Raw genomic sequence first — 21,461 nt, forward strand, 5'->3', positions numbered from 1 at the left:
ATGGTATATATTCTTTTTTTTTTTTCATTTTAGGTTAATCCTAGATAAGCAACTTAGTGATTTGGTAATTTACAATAAATCCAACACTTACTTTTACTTACTCAATGTCAGGTTATTTAAACTGACAGTTGATTGCTTTTTCTAAATAAGCAGTACAGTTGGCTAAGGTAGAAAATAATTTAAAAAGCCAAACATCATAAGAGCAAGAAAAAAGTGCATATTAAAAACTCATAGCAAACTGAATTCCATCCCTCATCATTGTTCCATAATGGAGTGACACAATGGCTTGATGTTCAGAGTTTAGTGGTTTAAGCTCTATATCAATCAAAGCAAGGCCTTTCCATTCCACACAAGACCGTATGTACCTCTTTTCCAGACTAGTTTACTCTATTGTGAATCTGTTCTTTTCTCTCCCAATTTTATTGACTCTAGTTAGTATTAACTCCACCTCCAGCTTTGATGTCATTGTTAAAAGTAGAAAGTGTTGAAACTATGTTAAAATAATTCTTAATGTCTCACATCTACATTTCTGCTGCTACATTTTTATCTTACCAATACCCTAAAAAAAATTGTTTATAACATTAGGTATTCTCAAAGTCAGCATTCTAAATACAAAACATATTTGATCTTGAATACTTTTCCCCTGGATCCTCTGGTCAGCTGACTTTTTAGCCCAACTCTCTATGTTGGTCAGTTATAGAAAAAGCCTTACTTATGACTATGAAGTGAAATACTGTCCTTTTGTGGTATACCATAAATTACAAGGTTGATGTTTCATTAAGTGGTTAGGCTTAGGATGGATTGAAGTTGCAGCTTTGATCCATTGCTCGTGAGTTACAAAGCTTAGCAATTACTGGTAGGCCTGATCAGAGCTTGAAGATAAAACAGCAAATTTAAAAATGATCAAGGATCCTGTCAGGGCATTTGCCCAAAACAACCTGTACCTGAGCTCATCTGTAGGACAAAACATCTAGATGAGGTAGCAGTTACCAGGCAGACCATAGTGACTGAATGAGAATTTAAGAACAGGTCTGAACAAGAAAATTTTCATTAAATTCTTATGATATTGTGGCAGACAGAACCGGTTATTAATGAAGGAATATAACTATGAAGAAGGTTTATTTCTGAAAACACATAACTATATTCTCCTTGAAATAAGTACTGTTTCTGAGAGAGCCCAGTAATGAGACAAAGTGGGGTATACTTAAGACTATGTTCCCCACATACACCTCATGCATCTAGTTTTAAAATGCAGGGAAGCCCCATAGAGTGTTATCTGAGTAGAGACTGGTTTTATGCCATTTAACTCTCTCTTAGAGGCTGCTATCTAGCTGTTTGAGATTTCTGCTCTTGTTCTTGTGACATTGGCCTAATGGGGAATTGACTTATTCAGTTTCCAGTCACCAATTTCTTATTATTTTCTTTGTACCACTTAAAGCAGTTAAGAAAAAAAGCCATTAGAATACTACTATAAACTCTCCCATTGCCTTTCTTTCAAAGAAATCATATGCCAGCTTTTTCTTGAGTGTGCTTCTGTATCCCTAAACGGAATTTTTCCCACAGCAAAAAAATTAGATTCATATTGTATTAAAGACATATTTCCAACTATTATTTTCAGCTGATCTTCTTGAAACCCTAATTGTCACTACCCATTCAATGCTCAGTTAAAATTTGTGCAGTCATTTCTATGATAATCTTGGGAGGAAAATAGCAACCATTAGACCTTCTAGTAAAATGAAAATGTTGAACTGGTTGATCTCTGTGGTCCCTTCTAGCACTAATTCAATGATCTTATGGAGGTTAAAAAAAAATAATAACTAACAGTTCTTGGGCCTTTCAGCACATTTAAAATGATGCCATGATTCTGCCACACACACTGAGAGTATTTGGGGTTGAGGGATTGGCAGTACCCAAATTTAGGCTTGGTATGTCCATTTATTACATTATTAGAAGCTACTTGTGGTGTAACTCCCAAAGTATTTAATGTGTATCTGACTTTTTTTTTTCTTGGTTGATGTATGAAAATGGGTGAAGAATCTAACCTTGAGTTCTTTGCCCTTTACTGAATGTGATAACCTGGTTTTGATTCCACCTGTTCCCTTCTCCTTTTACTTAATTTCATCTTATTGTTTTGCATTGTGTTTCTAAATTACTGGCTTTGGCTTGGTTTTCCCTGAATGTTTTTGCAGTCTGGTTTGAGTATCTGGCTTTGGGCATCCCTCCTGAACTTCGACTCCATCTGCACTTATTGTTGTGGTTCTTGGAAAGCACAGCTGGGTATTTTCTCAGGAAGGTGACACTGTTTGTTAATATTTTATATCTGTGTGTTGTGTGTGTGTCTCTCTCTTGTCTTCTCTTGAAAGACTGGAAAGAAGGCCGTGAAAGCAGTCCTGTGGGTTTCAGCAGATGGACTCCGAGTTGTCGATGAAAAAACTAAGGTTAGATTTGTCTGGACTTAATTGTAATCATTTGTGTGTTGTGTGTTCTCCCCAGAGATCAGGTCTAATTTCATTAAACTATTGTAGTCATTGTACATCCTTCCGCTTTGTCCAAAGTACAGCCCTCAGAGGCACTTTTAGCATTCATGAAGCCAATTTAGTTACTCATTACCTCCCTAAAAAGGAAATTTTCTCAGCAGTATACTTCTGGCTTGTTTCACATGACAGAGCATGTTTGCTCTGCTCAACATTAGCATTTAATGTTAAAATCTTAGTTGTGTTTTTGTTCCTATATATATAACAAATCTGCTATCTAACAGAGGTTTTGCTTAAATTATGACTAATCATGTTTGAACCTACTTGTCTTTCCTTCCTGAACAGTATGTTTTGAAAAGTGATGTCTAAATTGATTAACCTGCCTTTTCACTAGAAGCCCCTATTAAGACCAATCTCATGAACCTGGAAGTTGGCTCATTCAATAAACATTTATTTAGATTCCATAAGATCTGTAGGTACCCTGGACAGCATTCACTCTGAGGAACTGGTCTTAACCTTGACACTATGAAGCTATTAGTCTGAAGGAGAGAGAAGACAGACATCAAAGGCAGAATTGCTACAAATATACAAGTAATCTTGAATTAAAATCTCCCAAGAAATAGCAAAATGCCAGGAATTTCTTAGTTTAAAAATGAATCTCTGCATTTAATTAAACCCAGAACTTACCTTTGCTCTGGAAGAAAGGGAGAAAAGCCTATCAGATAAAGAGCACTTTTACAACATGGCTTTAACATGCCTAATTTGGTTAATTATTATTTAAAACTTTTACACCCCAAATTGTATGTAGTAATATAATTGTCACTTTTTTTGAGTTTCACCATACTAAATACTAAAAACAAGATAAAGCGTTGCCTTGGATGTGCATGGTTGCTAGAACTAGCAATCACTTTGTTTAGTTTTTAAGTAAGAATTGGGATATTTTTTTCTTTATAGTATCCTTGAGAAGCACTGTCTTTCTTGGAGGGGTAGAAACCATTGCTTTACAGTTGAGGGTATGTTGCTGCTCCCTGGTGGCCTAATCCAGTATTATCAGTAGTTTTGATCAGGCAATAAGTCCTAGTGGGTTGGCACTGGTCATTGTCTATATCAGAGGAAGTAACTTCACAAGTTATCACAAGACCATCTCACCCAAGTAGCTGATGGTCAGTTCTAGACTTCATGTGTTTGCTTTTAAGGTATTTCTCTGTGAAGTACTTTTTTAGGAAGCCCACTTAATAATGTGTTCCCTATAGTATTTTATGTTTTAATCTGTGGAAAACTGAAGATGATCATAAAAATTAAAAATTCAAGTTCTTAAGGAAGAGAAACAAGGAAAATTAATAAGACCTGAAGTGTGGTGCAGGTCAGGAAAATGGATTTCTATAAGCTCAAAGAAACTTGGATCATATGGCATCATGGAAAGATCACTGATTTTGGAGTTCAACTCCCAAGTCTGAATACCATTTCTACCTCTTTGTGTCTGTGTGACCTTGAGCAAGGCACTGAACTTTCACAAGGGTGCTGGACCTTGAAGGTCACTTCACCTCTAAATTTATGATCCAGAACCTGCCACCAAACCTGAGAATCAATTCAGGCCAAGAAGAGGAATCCAACTAATAGAATGATTGCATAGAGTCAAGAATACTAAAGCAATTAAAGATATAAGTAAGGTGTAGCCAACCAATCAACAAGCATTGAGATGTGGCATAATGGAAAGAGATCTGGTCTCCAAGCCAGGAAGACATGGATTCACTTATCCTCTCAGTTCTCTCGGTAAATCTTTGACGCTCTAAGTTGGGGAGGTGCCAGCTTGCATTGCTAGGAGTTTCCTTACCCAGGAATTCCCTGTTCCACATGCTAGTACCTATACTCTACTATGTACCAGATACTAGGCTCAGAGCTAGGCTTATAAAAACAAATAAAATCGTTCTTGCCCACATGTTGCTTGCATTCTATTGGAGGAGAAATTATATTTACAAATAAATATACATAGGATAAATACAAAGTAAATTATCAGAGCACTTGTAGAAAAAGGAGGGATTGGGTTAGGCTTCCTGTGGAAAGGTAGCTTTTGAGCAGAGTTTCAAAGGAAATGAGGAATTCTAAGAAGAGGTATAATGAGTGCATTCAAAGCATGGAGGAACAGCTGGTGCAGAGATGAAGAGTTACACTTGAAGGACAACAAGAATTGACCATCATCGTGTCTATAGACATCAGTAGGGGCTAGTCAATAGGGAGAGAGTGATAATTGGGATGGGATTGAGAGATGGGATGATCATTGGCTCCATCTGCGTAGAGAAGATAAGAAGGAATGGCCTTAAAGGAACCTATAGAAGATTTGCCCTTGGCAAAGAGAAGCACCACTGCTTCATCAGAGACTTGAAATAAGAGAGAAGAGGATAGAATATGGCAAAGCATTTTATTGTGTAGACAAAAAAAAAGCAGGTCATAGTAAATGATGTCTTATTTTAATCATTGAAGTATTATTGAGGCATGGCCTTCATCTGAGAGGAATGAGGTAAGAAGAGTGTGGAAAGCTTGAAGATATGAGAAGATATAGACAGACTGTGATTATTTGGATAGAGAATCTATTGTGGAGGAGTAAAAAGATTATCTTAATAATAATGGGGTACTTTATTGAACTCTGTAATGGAAAAGTAGTTAATTTTTTAAATAAAAGGTATTTGACAGGGAAGAAATCTGTAATACTACCTCTTCCTCCCCTCCCAAAAAAATCCAAACAATTGTGACCATATAATAAGAATGATGAATAAGAATCCCAAAGAGTTTTTAAAAAAGTGCCAGAAAAGAAGGAAGCTCACCCTTAAAACTATAATGCTTATCAAACCTAGCTTTACTCAGTTTCCTTAGACTATTTACAGGCAGTATTATAAATACTACTACTTACTAACTGATGTTTCTGAGGAATATGAAAGAAACAGAATTCTGGAAAAGGGTCAGTATAATATTCATCTTGAAAGGGGGAAAAAAGGACCTCTCAGCTCAACAATGTACATGGAGAAAAACTACTTTTAAAAATCATCAAATACATAATATCCACTCATCTGAAGAGCACAGGCTACTTGGCACCAATTACTAACACCATGAGGTAAGCATGTAATTCCTGCCAAGCCAAGAATAAATTCATTCTCTTCTAAGAAATCTAGGAAAGAAGAGGAAAACGTTATATAATATGACCTTGGTAAGATTTTTTTATTCTCTTCCAGACAACTTTCATCATCAAATTTAGAAAGATTTAGCATTTTTAAATACCATTTTAGTTCAGACTGTTAGATGAAATAGCTAACTAGGATAGCACTCTGAAAATGAAATTATTAATAGCTTAACATCACTTTGGAAGGAACATGAACCCATAGAAATCATCAGTATTTCTAGATATCAATAACAAAAATTGGAGAAAAAGAAATGCAATTTAGTCTCACAATGTTTCCAATAATTGGGCAATAACCTACCAAGTCATGCATAAGTACTACATAAAGATGCCTGTAAGACAACTTTAAAAGAAATGAAATAATTGGAGATAGGATAAATGACAAAAATTGATAACATTCTAAGTTACAAAAAAATTGGAGGTCTTTTACAAATAAGATCATAAGTCATTCTTTTTGGATGGTTTGTATATATTAGTTGAATTTCCTGATCTTTCCCTTTTTTCTTGATCCTTCTTGAAGCAGTGAGCTGAGTCAAATGGCCTTTTGAAATCTTTCATAACTAATTCTCTTTATTTTAATATGTATGTTATGTTCCAAATTATAGTTTTACGCTTATTATTAATAACAAATTGCTAATAATAACATAACAAAACTTTGAGACTTATGGGACACCTTGTTTTTGCATATACACATGTAGGAATATAATTGTATATAAAATATCTAATTTGGGATGCCTAGCCTTTGTTGAGTCTTGAACCACTTTGGTAGAGTATATGGCTTGGAAAGATTCTTGGAATGGTTCAGGCTTTCACTGCTAATTAGCTGCCATCTTGGCTCCACCCCCCAACCTATTAGCAGTGTTTTTAGATGCATAAATTTGAATACAAAATATTAGAAAAGAAATCAACTGTATTAAAATGAAGATGTAATTTTTTCTACCATCCAAATTCATGGAACTTCCAAAATCTACTCATGAATTCTGATTAAGAACTTTTGGTTTATATTTTCATGAGACTACAACCCATAAAATGTTAACATTTAATTTTTATATATCATTGTTATTTTAAAGTAAATTGTTTTGTTTCTACAAATCTTAAATATAAGCTATGTACAAATCCACATGCACAAATTGGATGATTTCTCCCTGTGGTGATCTTTTCAAGCTTTTATGTGTCCCAGAAAATGGTTCTGCCCTTTCGATAAGCACATTCCACTTTATCCTACGTTAGAGTAAGACCCAAATGTTTTAGATCTTTGAATTTGAGTATTCTAAAATTAATAAAAGCCTTCTTTCCTTGTGCTTCGATTTTCTAGGACCTCATCGTTGACCAGACAATAGAGAAAGTTTCTTTCTGTGCCCCAGACAGGAACTTTGATAGGGCTTTCTCTTATATTTGTCGAGATGGCACTACACGACGCTGGATTTGCCATTGCTTCATGGCTGTTAAGGACACAGTGAGTTTGTGCATTCTGTTTTTTCATAATTGCATTCAGAAACTAGGCTTTCTTCATATTTGGTTAGTCATGATCTCCCTCCCCAAAACATAGATAAGAAACTAAGTGCTATAACAGGTACTAGTGATTATAGTGCACAAGCATAACTTCCTTCCATTTGGCTATCAATTTACCTTCAAATAACTCAAAATATTGAATAAAATGAATTGTAGACATTGAGGATTAGTCTGTGGTCACTGGATATTAGCTAATGTGCTCAAGGTTGTATACATTTCTTTTTTTGTTTGTGTTTTCTTTTTTATACTTTTTTTTAAATTCAGTTTTATTTTCAATTCCAGTTTTCTCCCCCATCCATTAAGAAATCAGGAGAAATAAAACCCATTACAAGCATGTATAAACATACCAAACAAATTCCTACATTAACCATGTCTCTTCCCCCCCCCCAAAAAAAAAAACAAGAAAAGGAAAGAGATAAAAGAAAATACCTTCAGTCCATTTCTCTTAGTTGTCCATTAGTTCTCTTTCTGTAGGTGGATAACATGCTTCTTCATGAGTTCTTTTGGAATTTTGGTTTGTCATTGTGTTGATCTAAGGTTTTCAAAGTTGATTATCTTTACAATACTGCTCTTACTGTATAAATCATTCTTTTGATTTAAACAAAACAAGTGGTTTACATCAGTTCTTACAAGTCTTCCCAGATTTTTCTGAAGCCATCTCTTTCATTATCTCTTACAATAATGCATTTATCTCTCTTTAAATTGGATGTAATTCCATTATTAGAATTTCAGTTTTTCTTAAACTTGAATGAGTTGGTACGCCTACCTAGGAGCTACTTTGGTGAAAATAACAATAGTTGTAAATACTGTATATAAAATTCTCCCCAAAAGCCCTCAAAGGGATTAAAGTGGCATCTATTTTATAATAATTTGAGAACCCTCTTCTAAAGTCCTGTTCTGATGCCTCATGTCATGGAAGTGACATGATCCTGGGCTCATCAAGGCAAGAGTAATGACTTTTAAGTACAAACCAAGATATATGTCTATTGTGTGAGACAAGCCTACCTTCTTGTAAAAAAGGCTCATCATTATAAAGTTAGCCATAAGATAACAAACTATTTTGACCAAAACAGTTCAAGATGACTTTTTTTTTAAGGTTTATGGTTTGCATCAGAACATCAGTTTAGATTTGCAAAGTACTGAAGTAATAATACTAAATACATCCAGAGAAATTTTGGTATAAATAAGCACAAGAGATATTTTATTTTTGTTTTTTAATAATATTTTTCCCCAATTACATGTGTAAACAATTTTTTTACTTTTTTTTTACTTCCAAATTCTTTCCCTCCTTTCCATGCCTCCCTTCCTCATTCCCTTCCACCCCTTCCTGAGCAGAGATTTTCATTTGTGATTTATGAATACAGATTTGTGGATGGCTAAAACTTACATTAAAGGAATACAGTTCCTCTTGCAAAATTATCATTTTTGTAAAAACTCCTTCCTGATTTGAGTTCCATCATAAAGTTAATATTTTTAAAAATCTAAACACAGTAAAGCAATCTGACTATAAGTCCAGTTGAAAAGTAATGTAGCTACCAAAACCCAGCCTAGAAGGGAAAAATGCTTCTGCTCTTCTGGAACTGGCTTAACTCAAAATGCAGTGGGGATATTATGGAGAGGAATGAATAGAGAGACAACATTCTTTTTTCTCATTTTAGACTCCAAAAAATTTTCAACAAGTGTTTATTTTTCATTCTGTTTAGGCTTTCAAATCCCAAGAAACTTCAGAGCTCAGATTATCCCATTTTAACTTTAGAACAGTTTTTACTTAATTGTCTTTCAAAGTTTCTTGGAATTCCCTAGGATCTTCACTTGACTTTTAGAGTCCCATTATACATTAGAATCTGTATATGTTACAAATAAGTTGCTCATCTGCATTGATTGACTGAATTTCCAAATTGTAAGTTCTCTATACTAACAAAATACCAGGTTCAGGCAAAAACAAATTCTAATTCTATGTTATTCCTACTTAGAAAATGGATCATTTTATTGAAGATGAAAATGTAATCAGATTCTCTCAGTTCCATGCCTCAGTGCAGGAGCTAAAGGAGTACTAGGAAGAACTATAACTTTTGAGGGATGATAGGAAGTTTAGAGAATAATCATTGTTGTACTGTCTAATCCTGTGAAATCCATTGTCATTGCTGACCTTGCTTGTAAGGAGAGGAGGCAATTTGCCTACATCTATAACAAATGGGCCTCTGAGAAGGACTGTCTTCTCACAAACATCTTACTCATTGTTGCTGGTGCCTGAAATGCTCCCCCCCTTCTCTATGTTAGCCAGACGGCCCTGAACTGGTCACGTGGCCCCTGAGCTTGCTTTCCAGTTTTACAAAATATGCACTAGATGGTCCCTTACCACTACAACATTCTATGTTTGTGAAATTCCCTTAATAGGGGCTAGAACATATCATTCCTATTCTCTTTGGAGAAGGCGTACAATAATTTGAATTCCTAAAGTTGGGTAGTTATAACTATAAAAATTACATTATTACTAAGCTACACTAAAACCTATCTTACTACTCACTACTGGGAGCTCTTCTGTTTCTAGATCCTACTATTTACCTCATAAACTCTTGAAATAGGGAAGATATTGGGAATCCTAGCCCCCACCTAACCCCAAGGAGTTGGCAGCAGGCTGACCAAGGCTTAAGTAAAACTGTGACCACCTATGTCACCTGTCCCTCACCCAGGCAGCCCAAAAAACAATTGAGTTATCAAAACCCAACAGCACCTCCCCAGCTTATGGAGATGGTTAATATAAGGCAGTTGTCTCACATTTCTGGTAAATGTAAAGAAGGAGCCCAATCCTTCCCTACAAATATCTAAACAGGATCACAGATGAGGCAAAAGTAAAGAAAATAAAGAGGACAGGTAGGCCCCTCTGTCCATTCATAAGTGCACAAAAAGGAGGCCAGACATGGCTGCAGGAGGCATGTCACTAAGGGAGACAACTTAGGTGTCATCAGACTCCCTAAAAACCATAACCAAACAAATGGATATTCATGTTTCAAGAAATCATAAAAGATGTATGGTAATGCATGTATAATCCAGATCAAGTTGCTTACTATCTCCAAGGGGGTGGGGAGGAAGGGAAACAATTTGGATCTTATCATTCCAGAAAACATATGTTGAAAATTGTTATTACATGTAATTGGGAAAATAAAATATCTTTGAATTTTTAAAAAAGGAGTCATAAAAGAAAAATGCTCATATCTTTTAAAGTCAGGAGGCAAGTTTAAAAAAAAAAAGACAGCAATCGCCTCCTGAAAGATATCCCAAACAAAAACACCCAGAAATTTCATTACAAAATCCAGAGCTTCCAAGAAAAAAAAAATACTACAAGCAGCCAGAAATAAAGATTTCAAGTACCAAGAAACCATAGTCAGACTCACACAAAACTATGACAATTATATTTATGGAGAGAAAATCTTGGAATACAAAATTCCAAAAAGAGAAAAATGCTTTTACAAACAAAAGAAACTTCCTCTTTAAAAAATAAGCATAATTCTACATTGAAAAAAAGGAAACTTTAATAGACTATTGGACTTTCAAGAATTCTCAATGAAAAGACTAGATCTGAATAGCACCTTTCAGTTGTAAACATAATAGTCAAGAGAAACCTTGAAAGATAAATACATGTGAACATCAGTTCCCATGAATTTAACAGGGATGTTCACTATCATCACTAGTCTTTGTATAGTTTTAGAAATGCTCATTGTAGCATTAGACAAGAAAAAAGGCTAAGGAAATATGCATAGACAAATATCACCTTTATAAATGTCATTGAGGTTTTAGAGAATCCTTAAAATTAATTAACTTTAGTAAAATTATATATTATTTTATGTGGACATATTTTATATTCTTTTTTAATATTGTCCATAAAACTTAGCAGGCAGAATAGAATAAATCCTTTCAAAAGAACTAAATAATGCATAAGATGTTAGAATATATAAGATGTTTTACAAAGGCATATATAGGAATTTTATGAATACAAATGCAAAATAGTCCTTATAAAAATAAAAATTATTAGAGAAATATTGGTAACATGGTTTTGTCTTGCCAATATAACAAAAATTGCAATACTAACTAAACATATATAGTACCATATTAATCACACTAACAAATGATAACTACAGAACTAGAAAAATATCAAAATTCCTTCAGGGTATTATGCTCTCCCTTTCTCAGTCATACTCCTTAGAAAAAGTTGTCTACACTGCAGCTTACCTCCCCTGTCTCTCACTCTTCAACCCTTTGCAGTCTGGCTTCTGACCTAGTCATTCAATTGAAACTACCTTCTCCAAAGTTACCCGTAGTCACTTAATTATCAAATCAAATAGTCTTTTCTCAGTCCTTATCCTTCTTGATCTCGCTGCATTTGAAATTTATGCCCACCTTTCTTCTTAGATACTCTCTCCTCTCTGGGTTTTTGTGGCACTGCTTTCTCTTGATTCTCCCACTTATCCAAATACTCCTGAGTCTCCTTTGATGGCTCATCCATATCACAGCCTCTAAAGTGTGCATTCCCCAATTTTCTATGCTAGGCTACCTTTCTTCCCTTTATACTTTGGATAACTGTGAAAGACTTAAGAAATATAATCAGTCAAACTATTGATGATATTTTCCACCTCTTGGCAAAGAGGTGATGGACTAGAAGTGTGGAGTGAAACGTGTGCAGAAATGACCAATATGTGATCTGTTTGACTTTACTAATTGTTAATAAAGAGAAAGCTTTTATGGAGTGGGTTGGGGTTTTGAGAAGTAGGAGATAGTGAATAGTGATACACCACCCCCTCAAAAGAAAGAAGTATCCATGAGATGTTTTCTAAATACATAGAAAAGAGCAGAAGGAATTTCAGAGGGGGACACAGAAAAAGTCATTTTGGCTCTTCTAAGAAAATTAATATGTTAAAAACAAGCTGTATGTAAGTAATAAAAACTCACATTATTGCATATAAATTTTTTCTGTTCTTTGTATAAGGAAATGTTTATATTAATTGACATCAAGTTCATAATAACAAAGGATATATTTTAAAATACTTTTTAAGTTACTCAGTGTAAGTGACAAGTTATTAGACAATTTCCCAAAAGCACATTTTGATGTGGGAAAACAAGATAGATTGAGGAGCATATGAGATCACTAAACTTCCTGGCTGATGTTAAATAGCTTTGAATCAAGTGAAGATATTTGATTATGAAAAAATCAAGTTTTGTTTTTATTTGTGCTAATAGATGGAGTAAGAATATTGGTCCTTAAAATTTTTAATTATGGTTTAGCTACATCTAATTGATGTTTGAACTTGAGTTTGAGAAACTTGGGTTTCTCATAAATAACAACAGAATGCATGGCATGATAAAAAAGCATGCACCAGGATTTTGGAAGACAAAGGTTATAATCTCAACTCTGTTACTGACTAGCTGTGTAACTTTGGACAAGTAACATAAGCAATCTGGGCCTCAGATTTCATACCTGTAGAATGATGGAGTTGGATGAGTTCTTCCTTGACACTGGTATTTTTCCTATTCTATAGCTTTGGGTTGTTTGGTTTTTTCCTATAGGATCAGCCTTCCCAATAAATTTCTGATGTCAAAATGTACTGTTCCTGCTATTTTTATGTTTTATACTATTTATATCCATCTCTTATAAATACGTTGGTAAATATCCACCATTGCCTATACTTGTTCCATTTGAAGAATCCTACTTTGGGATTTTAGTGTACCTTTACACCAAACCAACATTATAAAGGGAAAGGCCATATTCTAACCCTTTAAAAAGCTGTTAAAGTTTAGTAAGCAGTTAGTATAGTAAATTCTCAGAAGCAGTGTGTCATACCTTGTGGCCCTTTAATCTCTCAGGGCTCCATGGAAACTGTAAAATGTTAAGTTGCAGGAGAAGTATAGGCCCACATGGTAGGAAGTGTCCTCACTGGGAGTTCCTCAACCCAGTGAATATTCCTCTTTTTTTTTTTAATTTAAGTAAATTCCCCTCTATTTGCTTCATTTTTACATAGGCCCCAGAAAAGCATTTTTACGTAGGAGCACCTTTAGTATAGAAGTAGAATTCCTGTGGGCATATGTGTTTGAACTCATTTTCAAAGAAAATGTATGTAGATTTGAAAAATTAAGGGACAAAGTTAATTTTCCATACTAACAGCTGTGAACTAAATTCTTACACCCTCTTCTCCCCCCCCCCCCCCAAAAAAAATTCTTAGGTTAGATCTGAAGTCTTCTGAAATGATGGGGACCTCAGGATAGACTCCTTCATAAAGAGAAATTTATTTATGGTTCTTTAAAAATGCTAATTGGAGCCTCCAAACCACTTCCTTACTTCCTTTTGGGAAGTTTGGACTCAGTTCAGCTCACAAACATGAGATGCTGCCACACTCTTTCCTTTCCACAGGGAGAGAGACTGAGCCACGCAGTGGGTTGTGCTTTTGCCGCATGCCTGGAACGGAAGCAGAAGCGGGAGAAGGAGTGTGGCGTGACGGCCACTTTTGATGCCAGTCGGACCACCTTCACCAGGGAGGGCTCCTTCCGTGTCACTACGGCCACCGAGCAGGCAGAAAGAGAGGAGGTCATGAGGCAGATGCAGGACACAAAGAAAGGTACCATTGCATGGCTTAGCCATGGGCCTGTGGGAGCATGGACTGGGACAGGCTGTGTGCGTGCTGCGTCCTTCAGCTCCTTAAGGAGCCATTGCAGACGTCAGGTGTGGCGTGCCGGCACGAGACAGGAAACACCCTGCTGCCCTCACTGGTACTAGAAGGCCATGTTTCCTGGAGCAGATTATTGGCTCTCACCGGAAGAGGCAGTGTGGTGCAATGGCTAAAGAGTTAGATTCAGGATGATCTAGATTTGGGTCCTGTTCTACATATACCATCTTCAGGGATCATGAGTGAGGGCTCCAGGCATCTTTTTAAAACTTTAAGTAACAGAACAGCCAGGCGGCTCAAAGAATAGAGAGACAGGCCCGGAGATAGGAGGTCCTGGGTTCAAATGTGGCCTCAGATTCTTGCTAGCTGTGTGACCCTGGGCAGTCACTTAACCCCAGCTGCCTAGCCATTATTGCTCTCCTGCCTTGGAACCAATTCTAAGACAGAAGGGAAGGTTGTTTGTTTTTTTTTTTTTAAAGAAAACCCTAAGTAGCACACAAATTGTTCTGACCCAGGGGAAGGGTACTGAGTTTTATCACTGAACTCGGTCCTGGGGCCAAGGTTCAGATCCAACTCTGGCACCTGTTCTACCTTTGGCCACACCTCTCCAGCCATTTCCTCTTGTAGAAGTGAGCCGGCCGCAGCCCATGAGTCACTGACTCAGATCAAGAGATTGTTATTGTGAGAGCTCTCCCTTCCCCTCCACCCCATGACGCCACCCCTCAGAAGCACCAGCAGAACACCCCAGCTCATCAAACAGGGACCCCACAGCTGGGATGTGTGTCCATGGAGAGAGAACTAGACATTGAGGCTTCACTTTACGTGTAGATTCTTATCAGCTGAGGGACCAGCTAGACATTACGGCTGCCCCGTTAGGCTTGCACTTTGGTAGCTCGAAAGCAGGGAAATCTAATGGGAATGAACTCTCTTGGAACTTGGACTCACCACCGGCACCTTGAAAATCCCTTCGTTGCCTGAGCAGAGTCATTCTAGGGAGCCTCTGTGTGAGAACCAGGGGAATTGCTTTTCTTCATATCTGACTCACACACAGCTTACATTTGCTTACAAATCATAAAGATCAAACCACAAGGTCTACCGTCTGTTCCAACTTTAAAGATCCATGACCTTGAAATCCGTCTTTTAACCTGTGACATGAGGGTGCGTTATTTCTTTTTTGTCGGTAAGAAAGGTAAGCCACACTTCTGTAACAATTAGAGAAGGAAGCCATCTGAAAGATTTCTTTTTAACTCCTTAGTCATGTGGGCTTTGATTGCTTTGAAGGGGCCCAATCTCCCTTTTACTTTCCCAAGCTGAAACAGATATGAAGACTACAGCGGCTTCATCAGCAGTGCCCAGCAACACTGCCCCGTCCCCATCTTCTCCTACCTCCCCAACGGCCGACACCACGGCCTCCCTGGAGATGAGCAACCCCCATGCCATCCCGCGACGTCACGCACCCATCGAGCAGCTTGCCAGACAAGGTTCGTTCCGAGGCTTTCCTGCCCTTAGTCAGAAGATGTCGCCTTTTAAACGCCAGCTGTCCTTGCGCATCAATGAGTTGCCTTCCACTATGCAAAGGAAGACTGACTTCCCCATCAAAAATGCAGGTAAGGTAGACTCCACCTAGCTTCATAGCACACTAAGACGAGTCCTTTGGTTTACCAAATGTTTTCTGACTCCTGGCATTAATAGGGGGCCCCTGCCAACCTTACCAGATAGGTAGCTGCTATTGTCCATTTAAATTTCCCAATGAAATAAACTTGGACCAAAGAAGGAAACTGTTCTGATCATTTTATCTCCCTTCCTGTAGGCAGGGGGAGACAGAAGAGGGGCCCAGGCCCTCTGCTAAAGAACAAGCATCTCCAGTTTATCTTCCTGTTTGGCAGTCAACAAGAATAGCTTAAAAAAGCTTTGGAAACAAATATAATCAAATAGACATAGAAAGTCAGAAGCTCTTGGAAAAAAAAAAACAGATAAAACTTTTTTTGTCTTTATGCTCTTCCTCCAAAGGGGTAGGGGAAGGACTTGGGTTTCACTTTAAGAACTGCTCATCAGCCATAAGAGCTTTGCTCACTCTACTGCTTATATACCTGAACATCTACCTGTCTCTCTCTCCCTCCCTTCAGTTCCTGTAGTATTATGATCTTCCGTGGGTCTTAAAAGATTAGATAGATCTAGTTAGTCCTTTGATGAGTATTCTTTAAGAACCTGAGTTTTAATTCTATCATGATGTAAGGAAGCTTTCTTCCTCAAGATAGTACTTGAGGAATGCACTGTAAAATTATACTACTGCTGTTCTGTACTGAAACCAGTGCATCTCTTGGGAAAGAATTCCCAGATAATTCAAGGGGTCCCATTTATAATCTGATGAGAAAAGGGGTAGAACAACTAGCCTCACTTTACAGATGAAGAAACCAAAGTTCCAGGTGGTTCTTTGACTTTAACAAAAACCACAAAGGTAGATTATTGGGCTTAAATTAAGAAAAGCTTCTGGGCTCCTATTCTTGTGCTCAGTTTACTAAACCCTGCTGTCTGTGAGCCCAGATACCCCTGACATTAAAAAGTTATGGCAACTTTATTCAGTTACTTCTGAATTAAGCCCAGATCACAAACTACTGTTAGTGGGGGGAAATGATCGAGATACAGGTAACTTCTCGATTTTTTTAATCCAGATTGCTTTTAGCCCAATAAAAACACATCTCACATATGGGAAATGAGAGAAAACAGAAGAGCATTTGGGGAATTCAGGTGAAATGCTGAGCTCGGGGACATCCCTGGTGGTTTATCCTTTACTGTCAGGATAGATGTGGTCAGGGACATTTTTGACGTTGTGCTTCCAGAGCCCAGTGCTAACACTGTCTTTTGAGGATGGCAGATCTGGCTTTCCTCTTCAGATGAGAGGTGCTGCACACTCTTGTGCTGATGACAGTGTATTTCACTATTACTCCCCTTTCCAATCACGAATAATTCTCTCATTTCCAGTGCCAGAGGTAGAAGGGGAAGCAGAGAGCATTAGCTCCTTGTGCTCACAGATCACTAATGCCTTCAGCACCCCCGAGGACCCCTTCTCATCTGCCCCGATGACCAAGCCCGTGGTGGTGGCACCGCAGTCCCCTGCCTTTCAAGGTTGGTGTTGTCTTGCCTTGCTTAGAGTTTAAAATTTTCACTAAAAATAGTTTCACTCTTCTTTCCACCTGCATGTTGGCAGTCTGAGCTTTCTAAAGACCACTTGAGTATCAGTTTGCATTTCCTGTTCAAAAAGTGCTTCATGGCCTGTCTCACTACAGTCTTGAGTTTTCCATTTTGCATGTATGTCCTGTCTGTCCTCACATTATCTAAATGACCTACATTATTCCCTGCCTAAAGTTTCATCTGCCTCTTGCCTTTTGAGGGTTACTTTAGTGCACAATGGTTTTACATCTCATTTACATCCAGTGCACTTCTAATAAGTAACAGTAATCAGGATTGTTTCCGATTATATACTTTCTATGACTATCAACCTGGACGCCAACCCACTAGGAGAAACATTTGAACACACTGTCCACTCTCAGAAAGAGGCACATGGAAGATTCTTCTCATATTCCACCTTAATCTATTTTGTCTTTTGTGGCAGTGAGCTACATTCCACTTCAACTGGACAGATACCAAATTAACACTGCATTTTGATTCCCTGGACAGGGCAAAGACATGAGCCTTTACAACTAATATTGTAAACTTTGAAAACCTGAACTTAGAACTTGAGAAACAATTCACAGTTTAACAATATCCTTTTTGCATTGGTAATATCATTTACAACATAGACATGTTTCTGTTCAAGTTATATGTGTAGCTGCCCATTCCCAAGGATGGAGCACATGGAAAAAGCCAAATGGTTACTCCTCGATTTTTACAGTTATCCAAAGAAACTTTATAGCCGAAGGGGAGAGAATATTGGAATTTTTACCTGAAAGGAAAGGAGCAAAAGTGGAGAGAGATTATTTAATAAGGAAGACAAGGAATGAGTAAGAACCTATATATATGAAAATTTCCAAAGGGAAAGAAAGAACCTTGATCATTGCTAGGAGGAAGCGGTCATAATTTAACATTGTAATGGACAGTGGAAAATAAGGGCTCATGAGTTAATGAAGGAACCTGCCAGAATGTTAACTATATGTGTAAATTATGTCACATAGAGCTTGAACAGAAGAAAAAAAAAGAACCACTTGGTCTTTCAGGAAAATGGTACCAGAAAGAAACAATTTCTCTAATCTGTGCTTTTCCAAAAACTATAATTAGAACAGGAACATTTTGATGCTCCTGAGGCTGATTTTGCTAAGCTGGATAGAAGAGTAGTATTCCATCTGATCATCTCTTTGCCAAAATTACTAACAAAAAATAAGCTTTTCAATCTTGTGTCCATTCATTATGCAAATATCGCATGTTGGCCTAATTACCAGCCCTCAGTCTTCTGCACATTTTGCATGAATTAACTCCATTGATGTTGTCTGCTCCAATTTTAGCTAATGGCACTGACCCTGCCTTCCATGTGTTTGCTGCTAAGCCAGCCCAAACTGCTCTAGCACCCACAGCAATGCCTGTTCGTGAAACCAACCCCTGGGCCCATGCCCCTCCTGCTGCTAACAAGGAAGTTGCAGCTACACATTCGGGTAAGGCAGACACAGATTTTGGTGAGGATCCTGGACCAAGACCAGCCATGTACCTAAATGGGAAAAGGGAAGGATCCTTTTTAAAAAAAAAAGCCGATTTCTCATCTTAGAAATAATCTGATCTGAAAATGATGTGGTAAGAGTAAAGAAAGCAAGATATTTGATTTTTTTGTGAGAGTGCAAGTCTGATGAATGGACCATGACTCCTGACCTAATATCCTAAAAGAAAATTTGTCACCAGGATAAAACCAAAAAAACACACAAAAACTTAGCAAGTTGTGGAAACAAGTTCACAGGCATCAGGATATTGAACCATTTTCCTTTATTCAACTGTCGAAGAAAACTAGAATCAACCTTGGCTCTTTGATTATTTTTAAACTTGTTTTTCTATTGAGGATGAGCTTTGGTCACTGGGAATTTTTGTCAGGCTCTGAACAGCTGCTTTGGTCCTTTGAGCCATCTTAAAGCAATTCCAGTAGTCCCTGAGCCAACAATGCTTTTTGATGCATTCCTCTCCCATCCCTCCATAAAATCATCACATCCAGTGAGAAACTCACCAAAATCACAAAATGTCTAGCTAGGAGGATTTTTTCTACGATACTGGCCAATGAAATAACCGTGGTTATTACCAAAAAGGAAAAATAAATATAACCAGTTAACATTCCTCCTCATTGTTTTTGTTGCAGGCGCAGAATGGGGTCCCTCACCTGGAGCAGCCTCACCGGGGATCTTTCAAGCTGGTCATCGGCGCACACCTTCCGAAGCTGACCGATGGTTGGAAGAGGTTTCCAAGACAGTTAGGGCCCAGCAGCCCCAGGCTCCTGCTGCCCCACTGCAGCCAATTCTCCAGCCTCCTCCACCCACAGCTCTCTCCCAGCCAGCACCGTCTTTTCAAGGAAATGCTTTCACCACTTCTCCACCTGTGCCAGTGGGTGTAGTCCCACCAATCCAGCCAGCATTTGTTCCTGCCCGACCCTACCCTATAGCCAATGGGATGCCCTATCCACCCTCAAATGTGCCTGTGGTCGGCATCACCCCCTCACAAATGGTGGCCAATGTGTTTGGCACTGCAGGCCACCCCCAGGCAAATCACCCCCATCAATCACCCAGCCTGGTCAGACAGCAGACATTCCCTCAGTATGAGACGAGCAGCGCCATCACTAGCCCTTTCTTTACAGCCTCTGCCCAACACCTCAACGGTTCTGCAGCTTTCAATGGTGTGGACAATAGTAAGTTGGCTTCAGGGGACAAACCATCGGAGGCTTCTGCTACTGCTGACCCAGTGGATCCTTTTGAAGCTCAGTGGGCTGCATTAGAAGGCAAGGCGAAACAGCGCACTAACCCCTCACCGACCAATCCTTTCTCCAGTGACTTACAGAAGACATTTGAGATTGAACTTTAAGCAGCCCCTGGGGCTCATGCACAGGGTCTGTCATTTAGGTGAGGGAAGTGGGGTAAAGGAGAAAAGGGGACTTTCTTTTTCTGATCAGCACACTTTTTGGTAATCCCAAAGGCCCTATGGAACAAATTGGGGCACACAGTGCAGGAAGGAATGATTTTTAAGAAAAATCACTTTTAATAATCCCAACAGATGACCTGCCCTGCAGTTAAAGTAAAGGAGTCGTGGAAGCGTGCCCTTCCCATGCCTCTCTCCCTCTTTATCGCACCTATTCTGGAGGAGCAGTGGCTAAAGAGAAGGAGCAGAAAGCTGTACCAGAAGCACATTTGTAGGATGGAGAGTGTAATGTAAAGTAAATAAGATCTGCCTTTGTTTTTCAGTACATCTGCTTGCCTCCATTTGAGCACCTCATGGGCAAAGGAACATAGCCTGCCCCCAGCCTGAGGAGAGGAGGAGGAGGAGCAGGGTGTGCTGCCTGCCAAGATTAAGGAGTAGGGAGAGGAAGCATCAGAGCCCAGCAAAGCTGTCCTTTGAGGGGGGGAGGTGAGCTTCCACCTTAAGTAACAATGAATATTATATATATATACATATATATATATATATATATATATAAATATATTACAAAAAAGCCAAAATTTTTATTTTTATGCATTTAGAATATTTTAAATAGTTCAATATTAAAAAGTTGTAAGTAATCTTGCCAAAGGGAAAAGAAGGTTAGCTGTAAGAAATTGTATATAAAAGATTGATTTATCATTGATTCCTATCAAAAATAACCAGAGAAGAGAGGTCAGAGGGTGTGACGAAGGGGGTTCCTAACTTGTTCTTTAGCATTCGTTGTAAGTAGCACATTGCAACAACAATCATGAGTCATGACTAATAAAGTTCCTAGATGGTATAATAAAATAAAGACAGTGAAAGAGCAGTATTTTCCTGGCTTTCAAACAACTACAAAATTCTATTGGATCTAAAATATATACAAATATACATACACGTGTGTGTGTGTATATATATATATATGCATGTGTATATGTGTGTGTATATATATACACACACAGTCTATTTTCCTTTATGTATTGATGCTCTTTCTTTGTGTTGATCCTTTTCTTGCTTTTAACACTCCTGAGACAGTCACAGAATCATCTTCACAAGGGGGTGTCTGGGGCTATGTTTTCCCAAGTGGCCCCATGACCCCAGGTCTCAGCTGTTGCTTTTCTTCTCTGTCGTCAATGAAAGTTTGTGCAGGAGAGAGGTCCTGCTTCCTTTAGCTTTTTGTGGTTTTTGTTTTTTACCCTCGTCTGTTTTGATGAATGAAAAGCCCATTGCCAGCTACACCTGTTGGACCTCTGGTAACAATACAAAATCCCATCTCATTTCATTTTACTTTTAAACGTTGGCCTTACAAATCAAATGTAAGTTATATATATATATATATATATATGCATATATATATATATTTGTACTGATGACAATTTATAATCTGCTTTAACAGAAATAAATGTTGGTGGTAAGAAACTTGCCAGTGGAACTGTTCTTTCCCTATTTCTTCTCTTGCAACATCTGTCCATTTGCCTCCTGTTTTCTTTTCTGGCTAATTCTGTC

The 21,461-nt window shown here is 37.9% G+C and overlaps 1 protein-coding gene across 9 annotated transcripts in view; it reads left to right on the plus strand.

The window, feature by feature from the left end:
- NUMB (NUMB endocytic adaptor protein) overlaps positions 1-21,387 on the plus strand; it is a 205,040-nt gene extending 183,653 nt beyond the window's left edge. For 5 of the 9 annotated variants that reach the window (XM_007472871.3, XM_001368034.4, XM_001368072.4 and 2 more), the window contains 7 exons: positions 2,364-2,438; positions 6,962-7,102; positions 13,562-13,766; positions 15,125-15,421; positions 16,797-16,940; positions 18,314-18,460; positions 19,147-21,387. In XM_007472871.3, the coding sequence (XP_007472933.2) occupies positions 2,364-2,438; positions 6,962-7,102; positions 13,562-13,766; positions 15,125-15,421; positions 16,797-16,940; positions 18,314-18,460; positions 19,147-19,862 (1,725 nt within the window). In that variant the 3' untranslated portion in view covers positions 19,863-21,387. The remainder of the gene's footprint in view (positions 1-2,363; positions 2,439-6,961; positions 7,103-13,561; positions 13,767-15,124; positions 15,422-16,796; positions 16,941-18,313; positions 18,461-19,146) is intronic. The other 4 variants (XM_007472872.3, XM_001368113.4, XM_001368146.4 and 1 more) reach the window with 1 other exon arrangement.
- The last annotated feature ends 74 nt before the right edge of the window (positions 21,388-21,461 follow it).

Source organism: Monodelphis domestica, chromosome 1, assembly GCF_027887165.1.
Source record: "Monodelphis domestica isolate mMonDom1 chromosome 1, mMonDom1.pri, whole genome shotgun sequence".
In the NCBI taxonomy this organism is placed as follows: domain Eukaryota; kingdom Metazoa; phylum Chordata; class Mammalia; order Didelphimorphia; family Didelphidae; genus Monodelphis; species Monodelphis domestica.